This window comes from Drosophila ananassae, unplaced genomic scaffold (genome assembly GCF_017639315.1).
Source record: "Drosophila ananassae strain 14024-0371.13 unplaced genomic scaffold, ASM1763931v2 tig00000091, whole genome shotgun sequence".
Classification (NCBI taxonomy): Eukaryota; Metazoa; Arthropoda; class Insecta; order Diptera; family Drosophilidae; genus Drosophila; species Drosophila ananassae.
Window position 1 is genome coordinate 194,345 of NW_025319113.1, and position 22,635 is coordinate 216,979.

Consider the following 22,635-nt stretch of genomic DNA (forward strand, 5'->3'; position numbering starts at 1 on the left):
ATAATGATAGAAAATAAAAAAAAATAAAAATAAGGAACTATATGATAGGAAGACTAGAGATATATCACTCAAAATAGGAGATCAAGTATTATTAAAAAATCAAGAAAGGAAAGCTAACTTCTAGGTAGCAGCTTATATTATTATATATACCATATATCAGATTGTATATAGTTGGCCGATCTTTATGAGAATTTCACCATCAAATCAATTTTTTGATTAAAATGTTGGAAGCAGCCCCAAGCATCGTTAAAAATAGGAAGGTTGTGCCATTTCCTATCGTTCGGTTATATGGCTGCTATAAGATATAGTCGTCCAATCCTTATAAAAATTGGCAAATCAGATTATTTTGCCCAAAATAGAATCTGTACCAAGTCCCATCTAACATATAAAAAGACACCAAAGTTATGCCAATTTCGATCGTTCTATGACAGCTATAGGATATAGTCGGCCGATCCTTATGAAATTTTGTACACAAGATATTTTGGTATAACATGTGTGGAAAGTCCCAACTCTCTAACTTAAAAAACACCAAAGTTATGGCATTTCCGATCAATCAGTTATATGGCAGCTATAGGATATAGTTGACCGATCCCGGCCGTTCCGACTTATGTACTACCTGCAAGGAAAAGAAGAATGTGTGCAAAGTTTCAACTCGATAGCTCTAAAACTGAGAGACTAGTTTGCTTAGCAACCGACAGACAGACGGACAGACGGACATGCCTTTATCGACTCAGGAGGTGATCCTGATCAAGAATATATATACTTTATAGGGTCGGAGATGTCTCCTTCACTGCGTTGCACACTTTTGACCAAAAACCTCTGCAAGGGTATAAAAATGGTATCTAATGGTAATACTCATCCAAAGTTGAAATCTCCGATTTTCTACATAAACTTTTGGTCTTCTATGATTTTTACCCAAACATTTTCTTATGGAAGATTTTTATTTTCTTTAAGGGATTTAAGGGAAAACTCAAAATAATTTTATTAAATTTATTACAGGTGGTTAGACAATTTTTTCGTCAATTAAATTTGATTTTTGAATCTCAATTTTTCAAAAAGTCATGGCTATCTACAATTTCTGAGAATTTAGGTGGTGATTAAGTTTTTTTTTTTTGTATTTATTGAATGTAACAATTAACTGTTATTTATACAATTTTTAAAATTAATTATAATTAAGAGAAAAAAATTATTCTAATTAGAAAAACAATAAATTTGGATTTTATTACATCTAGAGATAATTCAGGGGAAAATAAATGTGACAAAAGGCTATAATTTTTACAGATACTGATTTTATGAAGGAGCGACAATGATATTATGAAGGAGCATGGCCCAAGCACAAGTACGACGTACCTGCAATGGTGGCAGGTCTAATAACTTTAGCCGACAACGATATGGTGGAAGAAGAACATCTGAGTTCGGACACACAGTATTCCAGGATCGGTCGAACCAAATAGATATACAACGTTTTAGTGGTGAAGGAATCATCTTTTGACCAGCGCATGATAAAAGCAAGTACTCCTCTGGCTTTATTAACTGTTACAGAAATATGTTCATTAAACGACAGCTTGTGATCGAAAAGAACTCCAAGATCATGTATTACGGAAACACGATCTAAAAAGTAATTCCCAAGTGAATACGAGATAACATGAGGAATGCTACGATTAAACGTCATAACCATGCACTTTGAGCAGTTTAGTGAGAGGAGATTATTAGAGCACCACAAGAATACTTCATCAAGGTCAAATTGCAGATGTCTATGAAGGAAGTGGTCAGAGAAAGAAAAACAGAGCTTGAAATCATCAGCATACATAAGTGTAGTAGCATAGCTCACGACACTAGGTAAGTCGTTAACAAAGAGGATAAACAGAAGAGGTCCTAAGAGACTGCCTTGCGAAACACCCGATGTTACTTTTATAACATGAGATGTGATGTTCTTGAACAAAACCAGCTGCGTACGATTAGATAGATATGAAGTCATCCACTGTATGATATTAGGAGGAAAAACCATAAGATAAAGTGTCCGGAGAAGGAGACGATGACGTACAGAATCGAAAGCTTTGCTAAAATCGGTGTAAACTATATCGGTTTGCATTCGTTTTAGATAACCCTTGTGGGCGATCGAAGTGAATTCTAGCCGATTGGTTGAAGAATCAGAAATATTTTATAAGTTATGGAAGGAGGAAAAAGACTGGATTTACGTTTCAAATTGACAAACGAATAGAAGGAGCTCGGATCATTTTGGAAGTTTTGCCTTACAATTCACGACGTAACGTTTATAAAGTTGATTATTAAGAAAAATAAACTGGTTGTGAATGTAAAGAAAGTTTGTCTGATGAAACAAAGATCCAGACTTAAGAAACATTTTGTAAGCTCTAGATTTCCCGTTCTTAAGACGAGAAAGGTGTTTATTAAACCATGGCGGTTTCGTTGATGAAGCCGATTAAACTACAGGAACCAATTTGTCCAATGCGTTGTGAATTACATCATAAAAAGAATCAGTAGCAGCATCAATAGAGTTAAAAGATGAAAGATATTCCCAGTCAATTAAAGCTAAATGATTGCGAAGAGCATTGTAATCCGTTTTTCGAAAACATTTAGTACGATACTGAGCCTTATAGTTAGCATAAATATTAGGGGCATCAATTAACACCGAAACCAATTGTGTAGGATGGTGTACGTCCTCAGGAAGCGATAGTGGTGAAGACCGATTTGTGTCTTCACACGGGATCCAAGAGATTTGGGGAAGGTTGAAATCACCCATAATTAGGACAATTTCAGAGTCATTGACTAATAATAAAACGAACTTAATAGCATCAAGGTGGTGAAAATATACAGTATCCTCAACCGATGAAGGTATATAGGAACAGGTCGTGAAAATATGATACAGGCCAACAGCTATTTTTATAGCGATAAACTCGATTCCAAACTGATTCGGGAAAGAGATTAGTTCAGCTGGATTAGTGAACCTGCAGGTTTTCTAATGATGAAGGATCCAAGACAATAGATGGACCAAGACTCCTTGACGATTCCATTGCCTGACTAAGTGAATGGACCACTTCCACAGGAACAAAAGTAGGCTTGAAGTATTAGGCGATAAAAATGTATCCGAATGAATCGCATGAGAAGCAGGAGTGCCCAATAGATTAACCGCCATCGGTTTGTTGTGCGGAACTTTTCTCCTTGGAGATTCACTTAATGACTTGAGACCATGAAATTGGGCCTCAAGTGTAAGGAATTGCTCATTAAGTGCAGAAAACTGCTTACAGACATCTAGAAAGCCATTTCTCGTCTGATTCATGAAAGTCCGCATCTCAGATTCAATCTCTCTACAGGCAATACAAGACCATTTTTTTTTATTTTTGCGCGGTTCCCACTGCATACGTACAGCCCACCTCCCGTCCAACCGACCAAGGGACGCTGGCGCGTGACGTACGGCTCGAATCGGTTTGTTAATGATGGTAAGTTGATTAGTAAAAGTCTACTACAATAAGAGGGGAGGTAAAGATTTGCATTCCGATTAAGTCCCCTAAGTGCAAAAGTAAGGAAGTTTTTTTGTACAGATTCAATGTGATCTTGGTGTACTCCATATTGAGGACTCCAGACACACGATCCATACTAGATATGGTAGATATATGGTCGGTAAATTTACGTTTTAAATCTAATAGGACACCTAGATCATTAACCTGAGTTAATCGTTCTAAGGCGTTCCCATAGAGAAAGTACATAGCCTGGTGAGGACTAGATCGGTAAAAAGATATAAGTTTACATTTCGATCCATTAAGCTGTAGGTTATTTGCTAAACACCAATTTTGAAGTTTATCCAAATCGGATTGAAGTCTAGACTGGGCGCTAGTGAATTTATACTGAAGGCATAGCTTAACATCATCAGCATACATAAGTACAAGTGAATTAGTTAAGACAAGGGGCAAGTCATTAATAATCAGTGTAAAAAGTAGGGTTCCAAGATGGCTTCCTTGGGGCACCCCAGATGTGGCGCGGACTAAACGCGAGGTAACATCTTTAAAGAAAACACGTTGGGTTCTCCCAGATAAGTAGCTCGAAATCCAGATAAGAAGATTAGTTTGGAATCCCAAACAACTGAGTTTACTTATCCAAATGGTTAACAGAGTCAAATGCTTTACTGAAGTCAGTGTAATTGACGTCTGTTTGTAAGCCATTCCGGAAGCCATCCGTGATAAAAGATGTTAGCTCCAATAAGTTGGTAGTGGTGGAGCGGCGCTTCATGAAGCCATGCTGGCACCAAGTTATTATTGAACTACATAGGTGTTACAAATGTGGAGTAATAAGTTTTTTAAAAAGCTTTGGAATTGCTGACAATTTAGAGATGCCTCTATAATTCGCAGCGTCGGATTTTTTCCCTTTTTTATGCAGCGGAATAATGAAGGATTCCTTCCACATAAGGGGAAAGATCGAATCCTGCAGCGGCGAATATAACTCCTATAACATTCTGCGTTATGCACGGTGAAATTGGACCGGGCTACTAAGTATCTAGAATAACTAACTGTACAGCCAGATAATCTATGTTTATTTAAAAGTCTACTCATACTATTCTTTGAGTTGTTAAGATGCCTTCTATACCAAAGCGGATTCGTTGAAGCGGACGAATATTTCCACGGCACACAAACGTCAAAAAATGAGTTTACAGTGAAATAAAATTTTTGTAATGCTACGTTTATATCATCGCATGCCATTAAATCAGACCAATGAAATTCCGAAATTAACTTATTTAATTTAATAAAGTCAGCCTTACGAAAGAAACGAACTTTATGAGATTTAAGTGTAGACTAAAGGTCAATTAAGGAGTTGTTTTCAATTGAAAGCTCAAGAGTGGGATGATATGGATCCTCAGGGTCAGAAAGGAGCAAAGTTCTGGAAAGAGTAATTCCATCAGGATCAGAAACGAAACATAAGTCCAGCAGCCGACCTAAAGAATTTCTAACGTGGTTAATTTGCTTGAGTGACATGTCAAACATGCCCACAGGGAAGTCGTGGTGGGAGTTAAGCTGTAAAGACGGTGAATTTTCAACATTTGACCATATAAGTTCTGGGATATTAAAGTCACCCAGAGCTATCACCTGGTCACCATCAGACAGACGATCGAAAACCAAACGAATAGCGGACAAATGTTGCCAGTATGTTGGCGATTCGGACGAAGGATGTATGTAAGAACAGGTAACATACAAAGCTTGATCGGACAAAGTGATTTTGATGCAAAGGAATTCAATGTCACCAAACTCTTGTGATTTTACCTCTTCAGAAGCGAGTTTGGAGTCTACAGAGATTAACACTCCTCCTCCTTTTTGCAGAGTTCTATCACATCTAAAAGTGGTGTACCTACTAGGAAAAAGTTCGGAGCTTAAGATCTTCGGCTTTAACCAAGTTTCTGTAAATACAATAATGTGAGATGCAAAGAAAGAACTATCAGAATACAGGTTGAGCAGTTTACTACGTAACCCTCTTGTATTCTGATAGGTAAGTGTTAGGGAGACATTAGTTTTTTAAAACAGAGGAAGATGAAGTGGAAGGTTGGTCAGTGGCCGTAACATGTGGGACTTTACACCCACAGGTTTGGTTATTTTTTTTTTCACCGTACTTGGCTGATGTTCTTGGACGAAAATATTCTCTTGCCAAAAGCTGGCGGAACAAATCGTCTTGAACATCTGCAAGGGCACACGTATTTTGAAAGATGACGTGTGCCTGGTGTATGAATATTTAGATTTTGTAATGATATCAATCTCAGAAGTATCAGGGGCAAGCCGAGAAACAAAAATATGTTTCGATAGTGGGATCACCTGCAAGGGTTTTGGTGCCGCCGCAACTAGTACAGCGGCATCAGTACGTACCGGGGCACAGTGGGCGATTTGGTCCCGCTAGCGGCATTTAATTAATAACTTCTAAACTAAAATAGATTTTTTCAGTCGGTTTTTTTTTCACTGATCAGAAACAAATCATAAAATTTTTTAAGTTAACAAATTTTTTTAAAAAATTTTTTTTTATTTTTTTTTTAATTAAAAATTTTTTTTTTAAATTTAAAATTTTTTTTAAATTTTATTTTATTTAAACTTCAATTAACATATTTCATAAATAAACTTTATCTAAAAAAGGCCATAAATAAACTTTGTTCCTGGCTTCAAGAGCTTCCTCGGGCATCATACCAATTGGAAGGCAAAAATGGCTTATAATATCTGCTCCATGAATTAAAATTCTGTGAACAGAAGATGGCATATAAAACCAGGAATATGATTTTACAAACAATTCGGCAGTTTGCAATGCGTAAGACCGGAATGCGACCGAATTTATTTCGTGGCAGCATGCTAGTGTTCGTAAGACCTCACTGAATCGATGTATTAAATTATAGCTTACTCCTGTTATACGAGCAGCCAAATTTGGTTGTTTGAAAAACCTCCTTGCAGTGTTTTTGTTATTCGTACTGCCAGCAGTAGCAATTGGTATATCTACCAGCAAATGAATCTCTTCCCTCAGCTTCTGCTGAATAATTCTTTTATTTTCATCGACAACATCTTTGTCAACACCACGAGCTTGCCACTTTTGAATCGGAATTCTATATGCAATGTGCAAAACACAGTCGAAAAACCTAATCCAGGCGTGAAGACTTGATAACCCATATTCAAAGAGGTTTTCATTAATAGACAAGCTCTTCACCAAATTCAGATCGTTCATATTCTTAGGAGTTGCCTTACATATTCCGCATGTTTGCGAAGAAGATCCCGATATAACACTGAACGTTTTGCCATCAAGCATGGTCATATGGAATTGGTGATCAATTCTAAAGCCACTCAATAATGTTGGTAAAATATTTGAAATTTGGCTTTTAATAAAACAGTACCAAATACAAAGTTTTCCATGGCAGCAAACTTCTTTGTTGGGATGACTTCTGAGTGCCATACCATAAAAAGCACCCTTTTTGCTACTGACATTGTTCCTAAAAAGTACCATAGTTTGAAGGCTAGCAGGTAATAGCAGTTGATATTACACATTTTGGACGGCACTGAATCACACTTTCGGCTAATAAAAGAGTTAGACTGAATCCACTTGAATCCGGTAAGTTCTACTCCACGAAAGACAGGTGTACGCTAATCCAGGCTAGTTGTTAATACCCTGAATTACCACTACGTTTTATGAGCTACACATTTATAGACCGGTCACAAACATTGACTTTTTTTGTAATATATACCATGAAGATAATAAAAAGCAAAACTTTTAACAAATTCACTAAAAATTGTAAATTTCAGAGGAACTCAAATTCAATGCGCGCAAAGAGAAAAAATTGTGTAAAGCTCTTTGCAAAATCATATGGTGTCAAACGACCGCTCACAGCATATGACCAGCTAATCGTACAGCATTTAAAAAGCTTTTAAAAATCTAATCAAAGCATTTGCTATCCATATGTGAAGAAATATTAACATTTTTTAAATTTGAAAATTTTAATTAAATGCCGCTAGCGAGACCAAATCGCCCACTGTGCATTGTGCCCAACACCAGCACATTTAATATGTGAGCAGTTGTTGCAAAGCCAGCAGGACAGATACGAGTCACCAGTGATGGATCCTCCAAACTCGCATTTCTTAGCAGTCCAAATTATACTCATTATTGACTGAGGTTTGTCCACTGTAGTGAGAGCGAGAAGAATTCAATTAGAAACTCTGTGGTAGAGAGGCACGTTCGGATCAGGCACGTCAAAGAGAAGACGTAACAAAAGAGATACGCCGTGACGAATAACCGCTTCAGAGTAACAAGATGTAACGGGATTACTCGACCGGAGAATAGAACTCAGGAAGGGAATATATATATGAATATTTGAAGAGCGCGGCAGTAATAATCTTGAAGAATAATACTGTTTTTAAGAATTTTATGGTTCAATGTACTATGTAAATCAAATATGCTCCGGCAATGATAGGCGAAAAGAGGAAACTCGTATCAAAGATATAGTGAATCAGATGAGAGCAGATGAGAGCAATCGCAATAAATACGTCGGGATACGGCAAAGTCAGACTAAAGACTAAGTTGCTTGAAAAAATGTTTCAAATACGTAGGCGGTTAGAAAGATGATTGAATGTAAGAACAGATTAAAAGAATATGTTAGTTTTTTGAAGAATCAGATTGGACAGTTGCTGGGAGCTTGACTTCAACCGGCTTAGAATCTTTTTATTATCGGAAAAATATTTGTCTAACAGGTGACATCGCCTGTAGGAATTTTGTAATACCGCGACATCAGTCCGTTCCGTTTAATACCCTGTTGATTGGATGTGTGGCAACCCTAAGTGCTTACCATAACACAATCGAACTCGATATCTTATGAGAGTATCGATATCGCTGGAGGCCCTCTCTAGAAACACAACCTTTTCTGCGACTCACGACATCGACAGCCTCATCCGCTGCTAGCAACGCTTTTATTATTTTTCATTAGTTTTTAAGCAAATATATAGTGAATAAACGAACATTAAATTGGTGACCCCGACACCATACAAGACGACGCCGGCGTCTTTTACGATACCGTTACTCGCGGTTCCGACGTAGTTATTGACCGCGAGGCGGTTAAAATTCCGCCCTTTTGGACCGAGAACCCAGAATTATGGCTGTCGCAAATCGAAGCCCAATTCGTTCTGGCAGGAATAACTACAGACGAAACGAAATTCAACACGATCCTGGCGTCAATCGAAGCACCGGTACTGGCCCGAATTGCCGACGCCATCGTCAACCAACCAGCCACAGGCAAGTACGAAAACTTAAAGTCGTGCATTTTGGAACGCTTCTGCGAAAGCGAGCAGAAGAAAATCCAGAAGTTGATTTCGGAGACTGACCTTGGTGAAAAGCGCCCCACACAACTTCTCAACGAGTTAAACGCACTCGCCGCAAACAAAGTTGACGAAACTTTCTTAAAAGCACTGTGGCTGCAGCGCCTACCAACACAAGTGCAAGCGATCTTGCAAGCATCGGACGCCTGCCTAGCAGATTTAGCTAAGTTGGCAGACAAAGTCATGGAAGTCGGCGATTTTCATCATATACGCACCGTTGACGCCAAATCGGCGCCACCCAGCAGCACCGTTTTCGACGAACGTCTAGACCGCATCGAGCAACAAATCAACGCGCTGTTCAAAAACCGTTACCGCAAGAACAGTTCATCCACATTAACGGATCGCAACAGCGTCCCGACTTCAGGCTTATGTTGGTACCACAGCAAATTTGGCAACGCCGCCAAGAAATGTCGCCAACCGTGCTCGTTTTCCTCCGAACCAAAAAACTAAAACAGTCTTCGGATTCGGCGGACAAATTCGAAGAAGACCACAACACAATTGCCCGCCTCTCCATCAACGACAATTACTCCAAAACTCAATTTCTCATCGACACTTCAGTGATGCCACCCTGCAGAATCGCAAAAACTATGCTCACTCCAAAGCTTATTTTCGCCGCCAATGGTACGAAGATACAAACCTATCGAGAAAAAAGCATAACAGTGTCGCTGGGATTGGAACGAAACTTCGTTTGGACCTTCGTGTTAGCTGACGTCAATTGCGCTATTATTGGAGCTGATTTCCTTCAACATTTCGACTTACTCGTCGATATGAAACGACGCAAACTCATCGATCGAGCTACGCTGCACGAATCAACATTTCACGCGCCTCAACGTAAAATAAACGCGATTTTATCCTACGACACGAGCAGCCAATACGCTAGGTTGCTTCACGAATACCGCGATCTCGCAACGATCAACTCGAACCGGCTGCCAGCAGAGTCCGAAGTAACGCACTTCATCTCGACCAACGGCCCGCCTACTCACGCCCGCGCCCGACGACTAGCGCCCGACAAACTCAAAGCCGCACAAACTGAGTTCTCCTACCTCATCGAAAAAGGAATATGTCGCCCATCAAAAAGCCACTGGTCCAGTCCATTACACCTGGTAAAGAAAGCAAACGGAGAGTGGCGACCATGCGGCGACTACAGAGCACTAAACAACGTAACAGTGCCGGATCGATACCCTATTCCGTACATACTGGATGTAACAAGCATCCTACACGGTAAAAAGATATTTTCAAAAATCGACCTGCAAAAAGCATATCACCAGATCCCTGTCGAACCGCAAGATATTCCCAAAACAGCAATTATCACGCCTTTTGGGCTATTCGAATTCTTGTTCATGACATTCGGCTGACGCAACGCAGCGCAAACTTTTCAGCGTCACATAAACAACGTAATACAGGATCTCGACTTTGTTTTCGCATACATCGACGACATTCTGATCGCTTCAGAATCCGCGGAGCAGCACGAGACACACCTCCGTACGACCCTCGACAGCCTTCGAAAGGCACATCTCACCGTGAACGTCGAGAAGTGCCAATTCGGTAAATCACAACTCACGTTCCTGGGACATGACATCAGCCAGCACGGTTTGAAACCATCCGAAGCAAAAGTGGAAGCCATTCGCCACTTTAAAAAACCGCTTATAGCTAAAGATTTAAAAAAGTTTCTGGGTATGATCAACTTCTATCGGCCTTTTATCCCACGTGCTGCTGATAACCAACACATACTCCAGACTCTAATCCAAGGCAATAAAAAGAACGACAAGACCCCGATACTCTGGTCTACAGAAGCCGACCACGCATTCGACGCCTGCAAGAACGAGCTTGCAAACGCAACGTTGCTGAACTACATGGCACCTAACTCGCAATTAACACTAACTACCGATGCCTCCGATGACGCCATGGGTGCCGTGTTACATCAGATTGTCAACGAGCAGACGCAACCACTGGGTTTCTTCTCCAAGAAATTCACACCGACGCAAAAGAAGTACAGCACGTACGATAGAGAACTGACTGCCATCTATTAGGCCATTTTGCACTTCAAGTTCGCATTGGAGGGCAGAAACTTTATAATTTTCACCGACCACAAACCGCTGATGTACGCTTTCAATCAAAACAGCGAGAAAGCATCACCGCGACGCGCGAGCCAACTGGATTTCATCAGCCAATTCAGTACCGATATCCGGCACATCACAGGAGAGGAAAACAATGTGGCTGATCTTCTCTCACGCATCGAAGCCATCAAACACATCGACTTCGACGAGATGGCACTGGAACAGGAAAACGACGACGAACTGCAATCGCTAATCAATTCTGATCCTGAAAATACCATCTCACTAACCAAATTATCTCTTTCAGGCTCAAACAAACAATTGTACTGCCACGTCGCCAATAACCAGATACGCCCGTTCACGCCCAGATGTCAACGCCAAACCGTGGTTCAAGCCCTGCACTCGCTGAGCCATCCAGGAGTTAAGGCGACGAATAAATTGGTCGGCAAACACTATGTTTGGCCCCACATGGCGAAGGATGTGGCCAAAATCGTACGCTCTTGCATCCCGTGTCAAAAAGCTAAAACCCAAAGACACACAAAATCGCCACTGGGAGAGTATGCCGCCAGCGACGCCCGTTTCGAACACATCAATATCGACATCGTTGGCCCACTGCCATCATCGAACGGATACCGATACTGCCTCACGTGTATCGATCGCTTCTCAAGATGGCCCGCAGCAATCCCTTTAGTCGACATCACATCACAATCGGTGGCCAACGCTCTGATTTCAGGCTGGTTCGCTCTGTACGGAATCCCTCTCCACATCACAACAGATTTAGGCCGACAATTTGAGTCCACACTTTTCCAAGAGCTCGCCAGAATTTGCGGTTTTAAGCACCTGCGCACGACGGCGTACCACCCACAAGCCAACGGGATGATAGAACGCTGGCACAGAACATTAAAAGCTGCTTTAAAATGCGCCGATCCTATTAACTGGAGCAGTTCCCTGCACTTAATCCTCCTAGGCCTACGTACAACAGTTAAAAGCGACATCGGGTTGAGCCCAGCTGAAATGGTTTGCGGCACCGCTCTACGTGTCCCTGGCGGATTTTTTACACCAAACACACAAAAACATACCGAGTCTGAGTTCACCGCGGCTCTTCAAAAAACCATATCTCAGCTACCAACCACTAAGCCAGTGCACCATCATACACCGCAGGAATTTGTGCACCCGGATTTAAACCATTGTACCCACGTCTTCGTCAGAGTGGATCGAGTCAAAACCCCTCTAGAAGCAAACTGCGAGGGTCCGTTCGAAGTGCTAGCAAAGCACGACAAGTACTTTACACTCAAAGGACATACAAAAGACAACAAGGTGTCTATCGACAGACTTAAACCGGCATACATCTTCCAAAACGAATCTCCCTCGACTCAAGAAAACGACAGCGCCAACTGCCCAGCCAACCGAGCAGTTATCAAGATCAGGACGACGAGTCAGATTCCCAGCAAAGTATCTTTCCTAACAGGAACTCTAGGAGGGGGGTACTGTGGCAACCCTAAGTGCTTACCATAACACAATCGAACTCGATATCTTATGAGAGTATCGATATCGCTGGAGGCCCTCTCTAGAAACACAACCTTTTCTGCGCCTCACGACATCGACAGCCTCATCCGCAGCTAGCAACCCTTTTATTATTTTTCATTAGTTTTTAAGCAAATATAGTGAATAAACGAACATTAAAGATGCTACGGGGGTAAGTTCAAGGGTATTCCTTGGAATCACTTGGAGTGATGCCCCGGAGGACTTGGAAGACGAGTTTTGCTCATTAACAGCTAATTCGGAAGCCGAATTTTTTTCTTGGGGTAGTGTGGGAAGTGACCGGCAAGTGACAAGGGAAGTGACATTATTGCGGGTTAAGGAGTAGAGGACGAAAGTTTCTAGTCCTCTAGTCTAATTATACTAGGAACGTTAAATTTTAAACGTGTTAGTAGATGCTAGCTGTACACTATCATTGATCAGATTATGTAGAAACACGACACCGAGCATCGTTCCATGGTTAGTTAGTGATGGTAAGTTGATTAATAAAATTTTACCATGGTAGGAGAGAAGGTGAAGATTTGCATCCCAATTAAGTCCTCGAAGTGCGATAATTAGGACTTCTTTTTGTACAGATTCCATGTGATCTCGGTGTACTCCGTGTTGAGGACTCCAGAAACATGTAACATGTTTATAATGATTGTATAATGTATAATGTTACCGTTTGGGTCAGAAATTTCATCTGAAACGACATACAAGTCCGGACGCCGACCTTAAAAATTTCCAACATGATTAATTTCACCGAGGGATATGCCAGACATGCCCACGGGGAAGTCATGGTGCGTGTTACGCAATAAACACGATGAATAATCAACATTAGACCCCACGATTTCCAGCATATTAATGAAGGTTAGCAACGAATCCAAGAGATTACAAGCGTTGCCAGTATGTGGGCGGTTCTGATCAAGTTTCTGTAAAATCTAAACTTTCGGATACAAGCAAAGAACTATCACAATATAGATTGGGAAGTTTGTTACGTATCCGTCTAGTATTCTGATAGGTAAGTTGGTTAAAAACGTCATAATATCTCCATCTATCTCCATCCTCTTAAAAAATAACGTATTTTATATAGTTATTTTAAGTATTAATGTTATTTTTCTGTTTAAATTATATAAATTAAAGAAAAAAATGTTGTTAATATGAATGTGTAAATATATATGTTTAAAACTATGTGTATTAAAAAATATATGTTTTAGTATTTTATTTTAAGTATTGTCTCTTTTTATAAAAGACAAATTTTTTTTTAAATTTCATATTCTTAAATCTCATTTTTCTTTTTATTGCTTTTCATTATTTTGTTCATATAAGAGTTTTCAATTATGTACTTTTTGTTTTTTCTTTTTAGTAACCCTAATTATTATATTATCGTATCGTTATCTTCTAACTTTTCTACTGTATAGGGTCCTAAATAAATTGGATCTAATTTACATATGTTCTGTTTCATCCTTAAGTAGGACTTTGTCTCCTAACGATATATCTGCGTTTATTACTTTTTTATCATATAATTCCTTATTAATTATCTTATTGTCTTCTAACATAATTCTAGCTCTTTTATATGCTAATTTTAATCTATATTTATTTATTTATTTTTTTGATATTAAGTTTCTTCCTAGCTCAACGAGGGGGAAGATTTCCTTGGCCGTCCCGTAAAGACGGGTAAACGCCATCGCCTATGTGTGAAATTAAGAACTTCGAGAAACTTGTTAAAAGTTTGTAGACAAATTACTCAGGCCGACAATTTCCAACTTTTTTTTTCCTCCACGAATAATTTTACCTGCTCCATAACCTTTAGGATTCCCTCAACCAAAGTCCAGAACAAACATAGGTTCTATCACCCACAGTTTCCGCGGTACACCTAAGAGAAGAAATTGATCAAATTTTACCATATATTGAATTATGTAGGCCGTGTAATGGCGATGACCATCATTGTTTCTAGTACATATCATTTTTGAAATGTATGTGTACCAACTAAAATTAAAAAATGGTATCTAGCAGTTACCATACCTTTGGAATATGCATCCAAAGTTGAAATCTCAGATTTTCTACATTAATTTTTGGTCTTCTATGATTTTTCCCCAAACATTTTTCTATGGAAGATTTTTATTTTCTTATTGAAATTAGTAGATCATACCATGTTTTAATTTTGGATTTAAGAAAAAACTCGAAATAATTTTATTGAATTTGTTATAGGTGGTTAAACAATATTATTTTCAGTTAAATTGGAGTTTTTAATCTAATATTTTCAAAAAGTCATGGCTATCTACAATTTCTGTAGAGCTTTACTAAACCAGCATGCATGCCTGCCTGAAGGATTTGTGCAAAGTTTCAACTCGATAGCTCTAAAACTATGAGAATAGTTTGCGTAGAAACATACAGACAGACAGACATGCAGACAAACAGACGTGCAGACAGACAGACATGCAGACAGACAGACGGACAGACGCACATGCCCATATCGACTCAGAAGGTGATCCTGGTCAAGAATATATATAAGTTAAGGTGTCGTTTTATTGATCACCTGATAATCAGAACTCCGTTCATGCTTGCTTGGGTTGATACAATTTATTCCTTGATTCTTAATCTAACAATTGGTTCGATATTTGATGGAAATAGTGTTTAGTGGATACAATTTGGAATTGAGTAAAGAATATTAGGTTCAGCTGCCAGGTTCTGAGGTCCGGAGAAGACTGACTACGCAGAGTCGTGACCCTCCGATCGTCAGTTCGGAGTTGGCCGATTTCCCACTCCAACTCTATATGTGGTGTCGGCGTGTGTGGTGTCAGCGGGTGTGGAGTCAGCGGGTGTGGAGTCAGCTTTCCGGTCAAGAGTCGGCGTACACTTTGTGTCAAGAGTTAGTGTCAGCTCTCCCGCAACATTTGAGTCAGCGTACATAGTTTCACACTTGTGACTTAGTTGCACTCTTGCGACATAGCCGGATGTACTTGAACCCACAGCACTTGAATATTGGGAATTGTGCTTATGTTGTGGATTCGGGTTTAAGAGTCTGGGTCGAGTTCAGGGCGTAGTGGTAGGGGGCGAATAATGCTGAGCAAAGGGGGGGGCTCGAATGTGCCGGGTGATAACTTATATATACTTTATAGGGTCGGGGATGTCTCCTTCACTGCGTTGCACACTTTTGACCACAATTATTATACCCTTTGCAAGGGTACAAAAATATAAAAAAATTGGCTCACTTACCGCTTTTTGCAAAATTTCTTCTCAAATTTTAATTTCCAGGAATCGAACAATTTAATTCCACTTTTGGAGTCGGGGACTGGCTCCAAACTGGCTTTCCATCATCATCAATCTATAAAAATACAAATAATCTTTATATTAATTTTTTTCCAAACTCATCCCATACTTACATGATTTTTCACATCCATCTTGGTTTTTTCTTTAAAAAAAATGGCGCAAAGCCCATTTAGTGTTGGAAATAGGCCAACACATGTGGCTGTTGAGCATTAACATTGTGCTGTTAAGCACCTGTTAAGCATGTACAAATGTATGTATTTCAAGCATGTACAAATTTCTCTACTCGTTATACTTATGTAGGTGTTCTCAGAACTGTTGATTCTTATTTCTCTACTAATTTTCCAGCTTTACCTTCTACCATGTAGCATGGTAGCGATGCCTTACCGCACCCTTAAGCTGAGCGCCTTGGAGTTGGCTCAGCTACTAGAGTTCCAGGAAATTGATCTGTGCAAACCACCAGTACTGACTCGCATTCTGTCCGTGATGGTGAAACACAAGGCGTTGGCAAATGAAGCAGCTTCAGTAAGCAGTGACCTTAAGCAACTGATTCTACTGTACGCCTCCAGATAGGAGGCAGCACTAGCTCATGGTGCCAGCAACCGACGCAACCGAGGATCGCGCATCTCAGCAGCTGCTGATTTTAGGTAAGGTGTTTTGCATTCACTTTTCAATGATTTTGAAATATTTATTATATGTGACAGGCAAAAGAAGCTGATGCGCATAGGATCAATCTCCAGTTGGGCTGAATTCTCTGGCTCTTAGCGCTCCGTCAACTCGGAATCCCACATTGGTAGCAGTGATTCGAACTATTCTTCATCCCACTACAATGGCGCTCAAGGGGACGTGGCTTGCGGATCAGCAACATTGTGCAGGCCCAGATCGAACAACTCTTCACGGCCCACAGTGGGCGATTTGGTCCCGCTAGCGGCATTTAATTAATAACTTCTAAACTAAAATAGATTTTTCAGTCGGTTTTTTTCACTGATCAGAAACAAATCATAGAATTTTTTAAGTTAACAAATTTTTTTTTTTAATTTTTTTTTATTTTTTTTTTTTAATTAAAAATTTTTTTTTTAAAATTAAAATTTTTTTTAAATTTTATTTTATTTAAACTTCAATTAACATATTTCATAAATAAACTTTATCTAAAAAAGGCCATAAATAAACTTTGTTCCTGGCTTCAAGAGCTTCCTCGGGCATCATACCAATTGGAAGGCAAAAATGGCTTATAATATCTGCTCCATGAATTAAAATTCTGTGAACAGAAGATGGCATATAAAACCAGGAATATGATTTTACAAACAATTCGGCAGTTTGCAATGCGTAAGACCGGAATGCGACCGAATTTATTTCGTGGCAGCATGCTAGTGTTCGTAAGACCTCACTGAATCGATGTATTAAATTATAGCTTACTCCTGTTATACGAGCAGCCAAATTTGGTTGTTTGAAAAACCTCCTTGCAGTGTTTTTGTTATTCGTACTGCCAGCAGTAGCAATTGGTATATCTACCAGCAAATGAATCTCTTCCCTCAGCTTCTGCTGAATAATTCTTTTATTTTCATCGACAACATCTTTGTCAACACCACGAGCTTGCCACTTTTGAATCGGAATTCTATATGCAATGTGCAAAACACAGTCGAAAAACCTAATCCAGGCGTGAAGACTTGATAACCCATATTCAAAGAGGTTTTCATTAATAGACAAGCTCTTCACCAAATTCAGATCGTTCATATTCTTAGGAGTTGCCTTATATATTCCGCATGTTTGCGAAGAAGATCCCGATATAACACTGAACGTTTTGCCATCAAGCATGGTCATATGGAATTGGTGATCAATTCTAAAGCCACTCAATAATGTTGGTAAAATATTTGAAATTTGTCTTTTAATAAAACAGTACCAAATACAAAGTTTTCCATGGCAGCAAACTTCTTTGTTGGGATGACTTCTGAGTGCCATACCATAAAAAGCACCCTTTTTGCTACTGACATTGTTCCTAAAAAGTACCATAGTTTGAAGGCTAGCAGGTAATAGCAGTTGATATTACACATTTTGGACGGCACTGAATCACACTTTCGGCTAATAAAAGAGTTATACTGAATCCACTTGAATCCGGTAAGTTCTACTCCACGAAAGACAGGTGTACGCTAATCCAGGCTAGTTGTTAATACCCTGAATTACCACTACGTTTTATGAGCTACACATTTATAGACCGGTCACAAACATTGACTTTTTTTGTAATATATACCATGAAGATAATAAAAAGCAAAACTTTTAACAAATTCACTAAAAATTGTAAATTTCCGAGGAACTCAAATTCAATGCGCGCAAAGAGAAAAAATTGTGTAAAGCTCTTTGCAAAATCATATGGTGTGTTTGACCGCTCACAGCATATGACCAGCTAATCGTACAGCATTTAAAAAGCTTTTAAAAATCTAATCAAAGCATTTGCTATCCATATGTGAAGAAATATTAACAGTTTTTAAATTTGAAAATTTTAATTAAATGCCGCTAGCGAGACCAAATCGCCCACTGTGCGGCCGTGGCCAAGGACGCCATTTGTAGCTTCGATGTCCTACCTGCCTGGAATCACTACCGCTGAAAGACAAAGTGACGAGCCTGCAGTGTTTGCAGGAGCCACTGCGTCAGCTCTATCTGGCGGAGTTGGCTAATAAGGTAAGTACTACACATGGAATTTTGAAATAACTCATATCATAATCCTCGTAATCTTATAGAAACTCAGCTTGGGCTCTTTGGACATCTGTGCCACGGGACTATTGGTAAAGGTCAGTGCTACGGCCATCTCGAAAGGAGCCAATCCCGACGGAGCGGAGGAGAATGAGGCCCATTATTACGCCCTTCCACAAAATTGCCGTGTGGTCACCTTGGTCAGGTAAGATTAGTAGATTCCACTTCGAATTCATCTAATGTGACTTTCATTTTAGAATTAAACTCTTGTAAACTCTTGAATCACATGATCAAGAGGGACTTCCCGGGACTATGACCCCAGGTGGTGGACAACATCAGCTATCTATCTGCAGAATCATGATGTCAACGGCTTGAATGGCGCCCTGATGACCACCCCCTCGAAAATCTCTCGATGAAGACTCGTGCTTCCACTATAAAATGCAAGCCTCTCACTACAGGCACTCTTCCGAGTCGCATCATCGCGGAGATAGGGATCGGGATGAAGACGACCGATCGTGTACACCGCAGGAGCAGTTCGAGCCCATTCTCAGCGACGATGAGATCATTGGTGACGACGAAGAAGACGATGCAGAGAACGCAGCGGCGATTGCGGAATACGAAAGGGAGTAGGAAACAGCGGCGGCAGCAGCTCCTCCCGCCATCAACGCCTTCGAGCCATGGCAAAAGCCACTGCAGTTCTACGAAGGTTCTACAAAACAACAAGCGACGCAACTTTGTGCTGCAACAGTTCTTCAGCAACGATGAAGTGCATCAGCGACAGGCGGCCCATGTTGTGCAAATCGCTCTAAGCTTCCAAGCGGCCTGCATGCAGCCACAGCCCGCTTTTAAGATTCGCCATATAAAGCTGGGTGCTCGGATGGCAGAGCCCAGAGGCTGCAGTGGGGAACTGTTTCAGCAGCTACGTAAGGAGCACCAATTCGACCCATTCGAGGCGGTCTTCAAGCTGTACCATGAACCCTTTATAGCCTTCTCCATAAAGCTTCAGCTTCTCAAAGCCGTGTATGCTCTGCTGGACACCCGCCTGGGAATTGCGCATTTTCTGAAAGCGCCAATGAATGGATACGAAGCGGTAATAGAGGCCCTGAAGACTGCCAAGTTAACGCGGTCGAAGTACGTCCTGCAAGCCATCATCAAGAAGATGCATCTGTGGGAAGCCCTGGGGACTGTGCACCATTGCTGTCGAAGGCTATTTTTGGAGAGGAATCCAGAAAAGAGCAAAGACGCCGAGTTCAAAACGGAGACAGTGATCCTCTGCAAGAAGATAGAGTACTCATTCCAGATGCTCATGGAGGCAGTGAGCACCAGCCAGTTGAGCTACCAGCAACCCCGGCGCTTTCTACCCGTGTCTAAGAAATTCGAGGTGGTCACCGATTCCATGGCCCAAGGGAGCTTCGCCAATGCCTTGCAATCCTTCTTGAGGAACCACGCTCTGGCGGAATCCCTACTGTTGACACGCCCGCATTTCTCTCCAACCCCGCCCGCTCCAATATGCCCGCCCCAAATACAAATAAAATGTTAATTATTAATTTTAACTTGTTTTATATATTTTCTTTTTACTTTTTTAATTATTTTAATTGTTACAATGGCCGATCAGGCTTTTTCTGCATCTTCGGCTGGTTCAGCTGCTGCTGATTCAGTGACTGCCGGTCCTGCTGCTGCTGGTCCTGCTGCAGCTGGTTCAGTGGCTGCTGGTCCTGCTTCTGCTTGTCCTGCTGCTGCTGGTCCTGCTGCTGCTGGTTCAGTGGCTGCTGGTCCTGCTTCTACTTGTCTTCCTGCTGGGTTCCGGGACCGCCGTGGCCGACGTCGGAGCTGGCCTGGCGGCGCTCCCGGGGCCCGTTCTCCTTGCATTCCCGGGGCCCGTCCGCCGGGCGCTATCGGGGCCTGTCCGCGGGGCGCTCCCGGGGCCCGTCCGCGTGGGGCTCCCGGGGCCCGTCATCGTGCCTGTCCCGGGGCCCGGCGACCACGGCGTGGCACATACTCGTACAAAGAAACGTTCTGAAAAAATAATAAAACGTATGATTGTATTATACGAACGTATAAATAATGTATTATTATTACTTACACAATTTTTGATGTATATCGGCATCGTCTCAACTGTAAAATGAAAATGGGGAATGGCGCCCATTCAGTGTTGAAAATAGGCCAACACATGTGTCTGTTGAGCTTTAACATTGTGCTGTTAAGCACCTGTTAAGCATGTACAAATTTGAATACTTAATTCCATCGAATCGTAGGGAGCGATTTGAATGAAACTACCGGTATTCGATTAAGCAAAAAATTAGCTTTCTCGTGATATACCGTGCAAAATAGGGCATCCTCTATAAGGGGAGTTAATGGGGAAATTCAAATTCGATCATGGCGGGCTTCGTGTTGGGCAGCGTCAAAACATGTGATGCGGTTATGGGTCCAGTATTGGTCAATTGGGTTCAGAAAATTTCAAGACTTGATTCCATCGAATCGTAGGGAGCGATTTGAATGGAACTACCGGTATTCGATTAAGCAAAAAATTAGCTTTCTCGTGATATACCGTGCAAAATGGGGCATCCTCTATAAGGGGAGATAATGGGGAAATTCAAATTCGATCATGGCTGCCGCCATGTTGGCCAGCGTCAAAACATGTGAAGCGGTTATGGGGCCAGTATTGGTAAAATAGGTTCAGAAATTTTCAAGACTTGATTCCATCGAATCGTAGGGAGCGATTCTGATAGAAATAATCTCATTCGATTCAGAAAACTATATTATATTAATACAATATTAAAAACAATTTTTGGTGCCTTATCGGGCTTTTTGGGGCCTCCTCTTATTTCTGAGCTAGGACCCAAAACAGTGTGGGGCCAATTTTTCAAATGCATTTTAATGGTATTTTAAGGTTGTTGATCCCGCCCAAAGTAAGAAGATACTATAAATTCTTCAATTCTTAACAATTTTAAATTTTATTTCAATCAATTTAGTGGCTAAACAGTAAAATAATTTAAAATAAAAAAATTCGTTGCTGTGTTCCGATTCCACCGTTCCACTTCGACGCTAACTAGGCTAATTTGACGGACATTTGTGCATAATGATATTTAATTCCAATATTCCGATAGTTAGTTAAATTAAGTTAATGTATCTTATAGATCTATCTTTACCATTTCAATGAAATCAGTTATTGTTTTGTATTTTTCAATGGGTTCTTGCTTAAAAAATTGATAGATGTCATTATATTTAAGCAGAATCGGGAATCTTCTACGGATATTATTGTATTTTGTACATTTCAAGAGAATGTGAGAGATGGTGTTGGTATGGTGTATCTATCAAAAGAATGGCCACTGAGGATCCTGTTAATTTGCTTAACTTGTAATCTATTGATATTGCAGTGTAATGTCTTATGTGTGACATAAGGAAATAGAATGCAATAACCCATGCAATGTTCTTTTCTGAACAGAAGGCATTATATTCGCGTTCCCATTCAATTTTAATTATATTATAAATATGGTTAATAGCATCGTTGATCTCATATTTAAAATTGATATATGTTCCTGAGCTGTTGGCGTTTTTCGCAGCATTGTCAGCTATTTCGTTTCCCTTAATATTAACATGACTAGGAACGTGATGAAGTTGAAGGTACAGCATACTTTGATTGGAGTTAACTTTTTTAAGATTTCAGACCCTATGCGATTAGAAGAATGGCTTTCAGTCAGGATAGCTACCTTGACAAGTTGTTGTTCAATTGCAAACTCAATGGCTTTCTCTAGGGGTGTAAGTTCTGCAGTGAGCGAGTATAATTTTTTATTCATATAATAACTTTTCGTTGTGTTGTTATTTATATGGTAAAAAGAACTCCCTGTGAAATTATCTTTAACAGAACCGTCGGTAAAAATAATGTCATAACTTTTGTCAGAGAGAATACGAAGTTTTTCTTTCATTAAATTGTTCACCAAGTCAGGGCTAGAAGAATTTTTGTTACTACATACACCTTTAAAAAAATAAATGTCAAATGTTAGCATCCTTGGTTTATGAGTGAAGGAGTCAACATGTGTTATGGAATCATATATATCTTTAAATTCTAGGTAGGTCTTTATATAGCTAGTGTTCTTAGCGGAAAAATGGTTTTGTAGAAGGGAGGCAGCCGGGAGGTTAAAAGCAAAAAATTTTTGCTAGCTCTTTAGCTGTCGCAAACTTTATCCTGTAAGCTGGAGGAAGTTCACCTGCCATGTGATAAATAATGTTAACCGGAGTTGATTTTATAAGTCCAAGAGATTTTCTAA

General features: G+C 40.2%; 1 protein-coding gene and 1 long non-coding RNA gene across 3 annotated transcripts; both read left to right on the forward strand.

Moving 5' to 3' along the window:
• The first annotated feature begins 15,716 nt into the window (after positions 1-15,716).
• Positions 15,717-17,425, forward strand: LOC123258288. Its single transcript, XR_006508012.1, has 3 exons — positions 15,717-15,932; positions 16,028-16,326; positions 16,384-17,425. It is a non-coding gene; the product is annotated as an uncharacterized LOC123258288 (long non-coding RNA).
• A 2-nt stretch (positions 17,426-17,427) lies between these two features.
• Positions 17,428-19,914, forward strand: LOC123258287 (protein virilizer-like). 2 transcript variants are annotated; one of them, XM_044718161.1, is made up of 5 exons: positions 17,428-17,541; positions 17,604-17,794; positions 18,195-18,355; positions 18,415-18,572; positions 18,625-19,914. In XM_044718161.1, the coding sequence occupies exon 5, from the start codon at positions 18,780-18,782 to the stop codon at positions 19,905-19,907; it is 1,128 nt and encodes a 375-aa protein (XP_044574096.1). In that variant the 5' UTR covers positions 17,428-17,541; positions 17,604-17,794; positions 18,195-18,355; positions 18,415-18,572; positions 18,625-18,779; the 3' UTR covers positions 19,908-19,914. The 2 variants fall into 2 exon arrangements, with proteins under 2 accessions (XP_044574096.1, XP_044574095.1); XM_044718160.1 differs by lacking the exon at positions 17,428-17,541 and having other exon boundaries at positions 17,551-18,355.
• The last annotated feature ends 2,721 nt before the right edge of the window (positions 19,915-22,635 follow it).

What these genes read in the sequence shown, in the direction of transcription:
- LOC123258287 (XM_044718161.1), top strand. Translation starts at nt 18,780, where the DNA reads ATGAAGACTCGTGCTTCCACTATAAAATGCAAGCCTCTCACTACAGGC.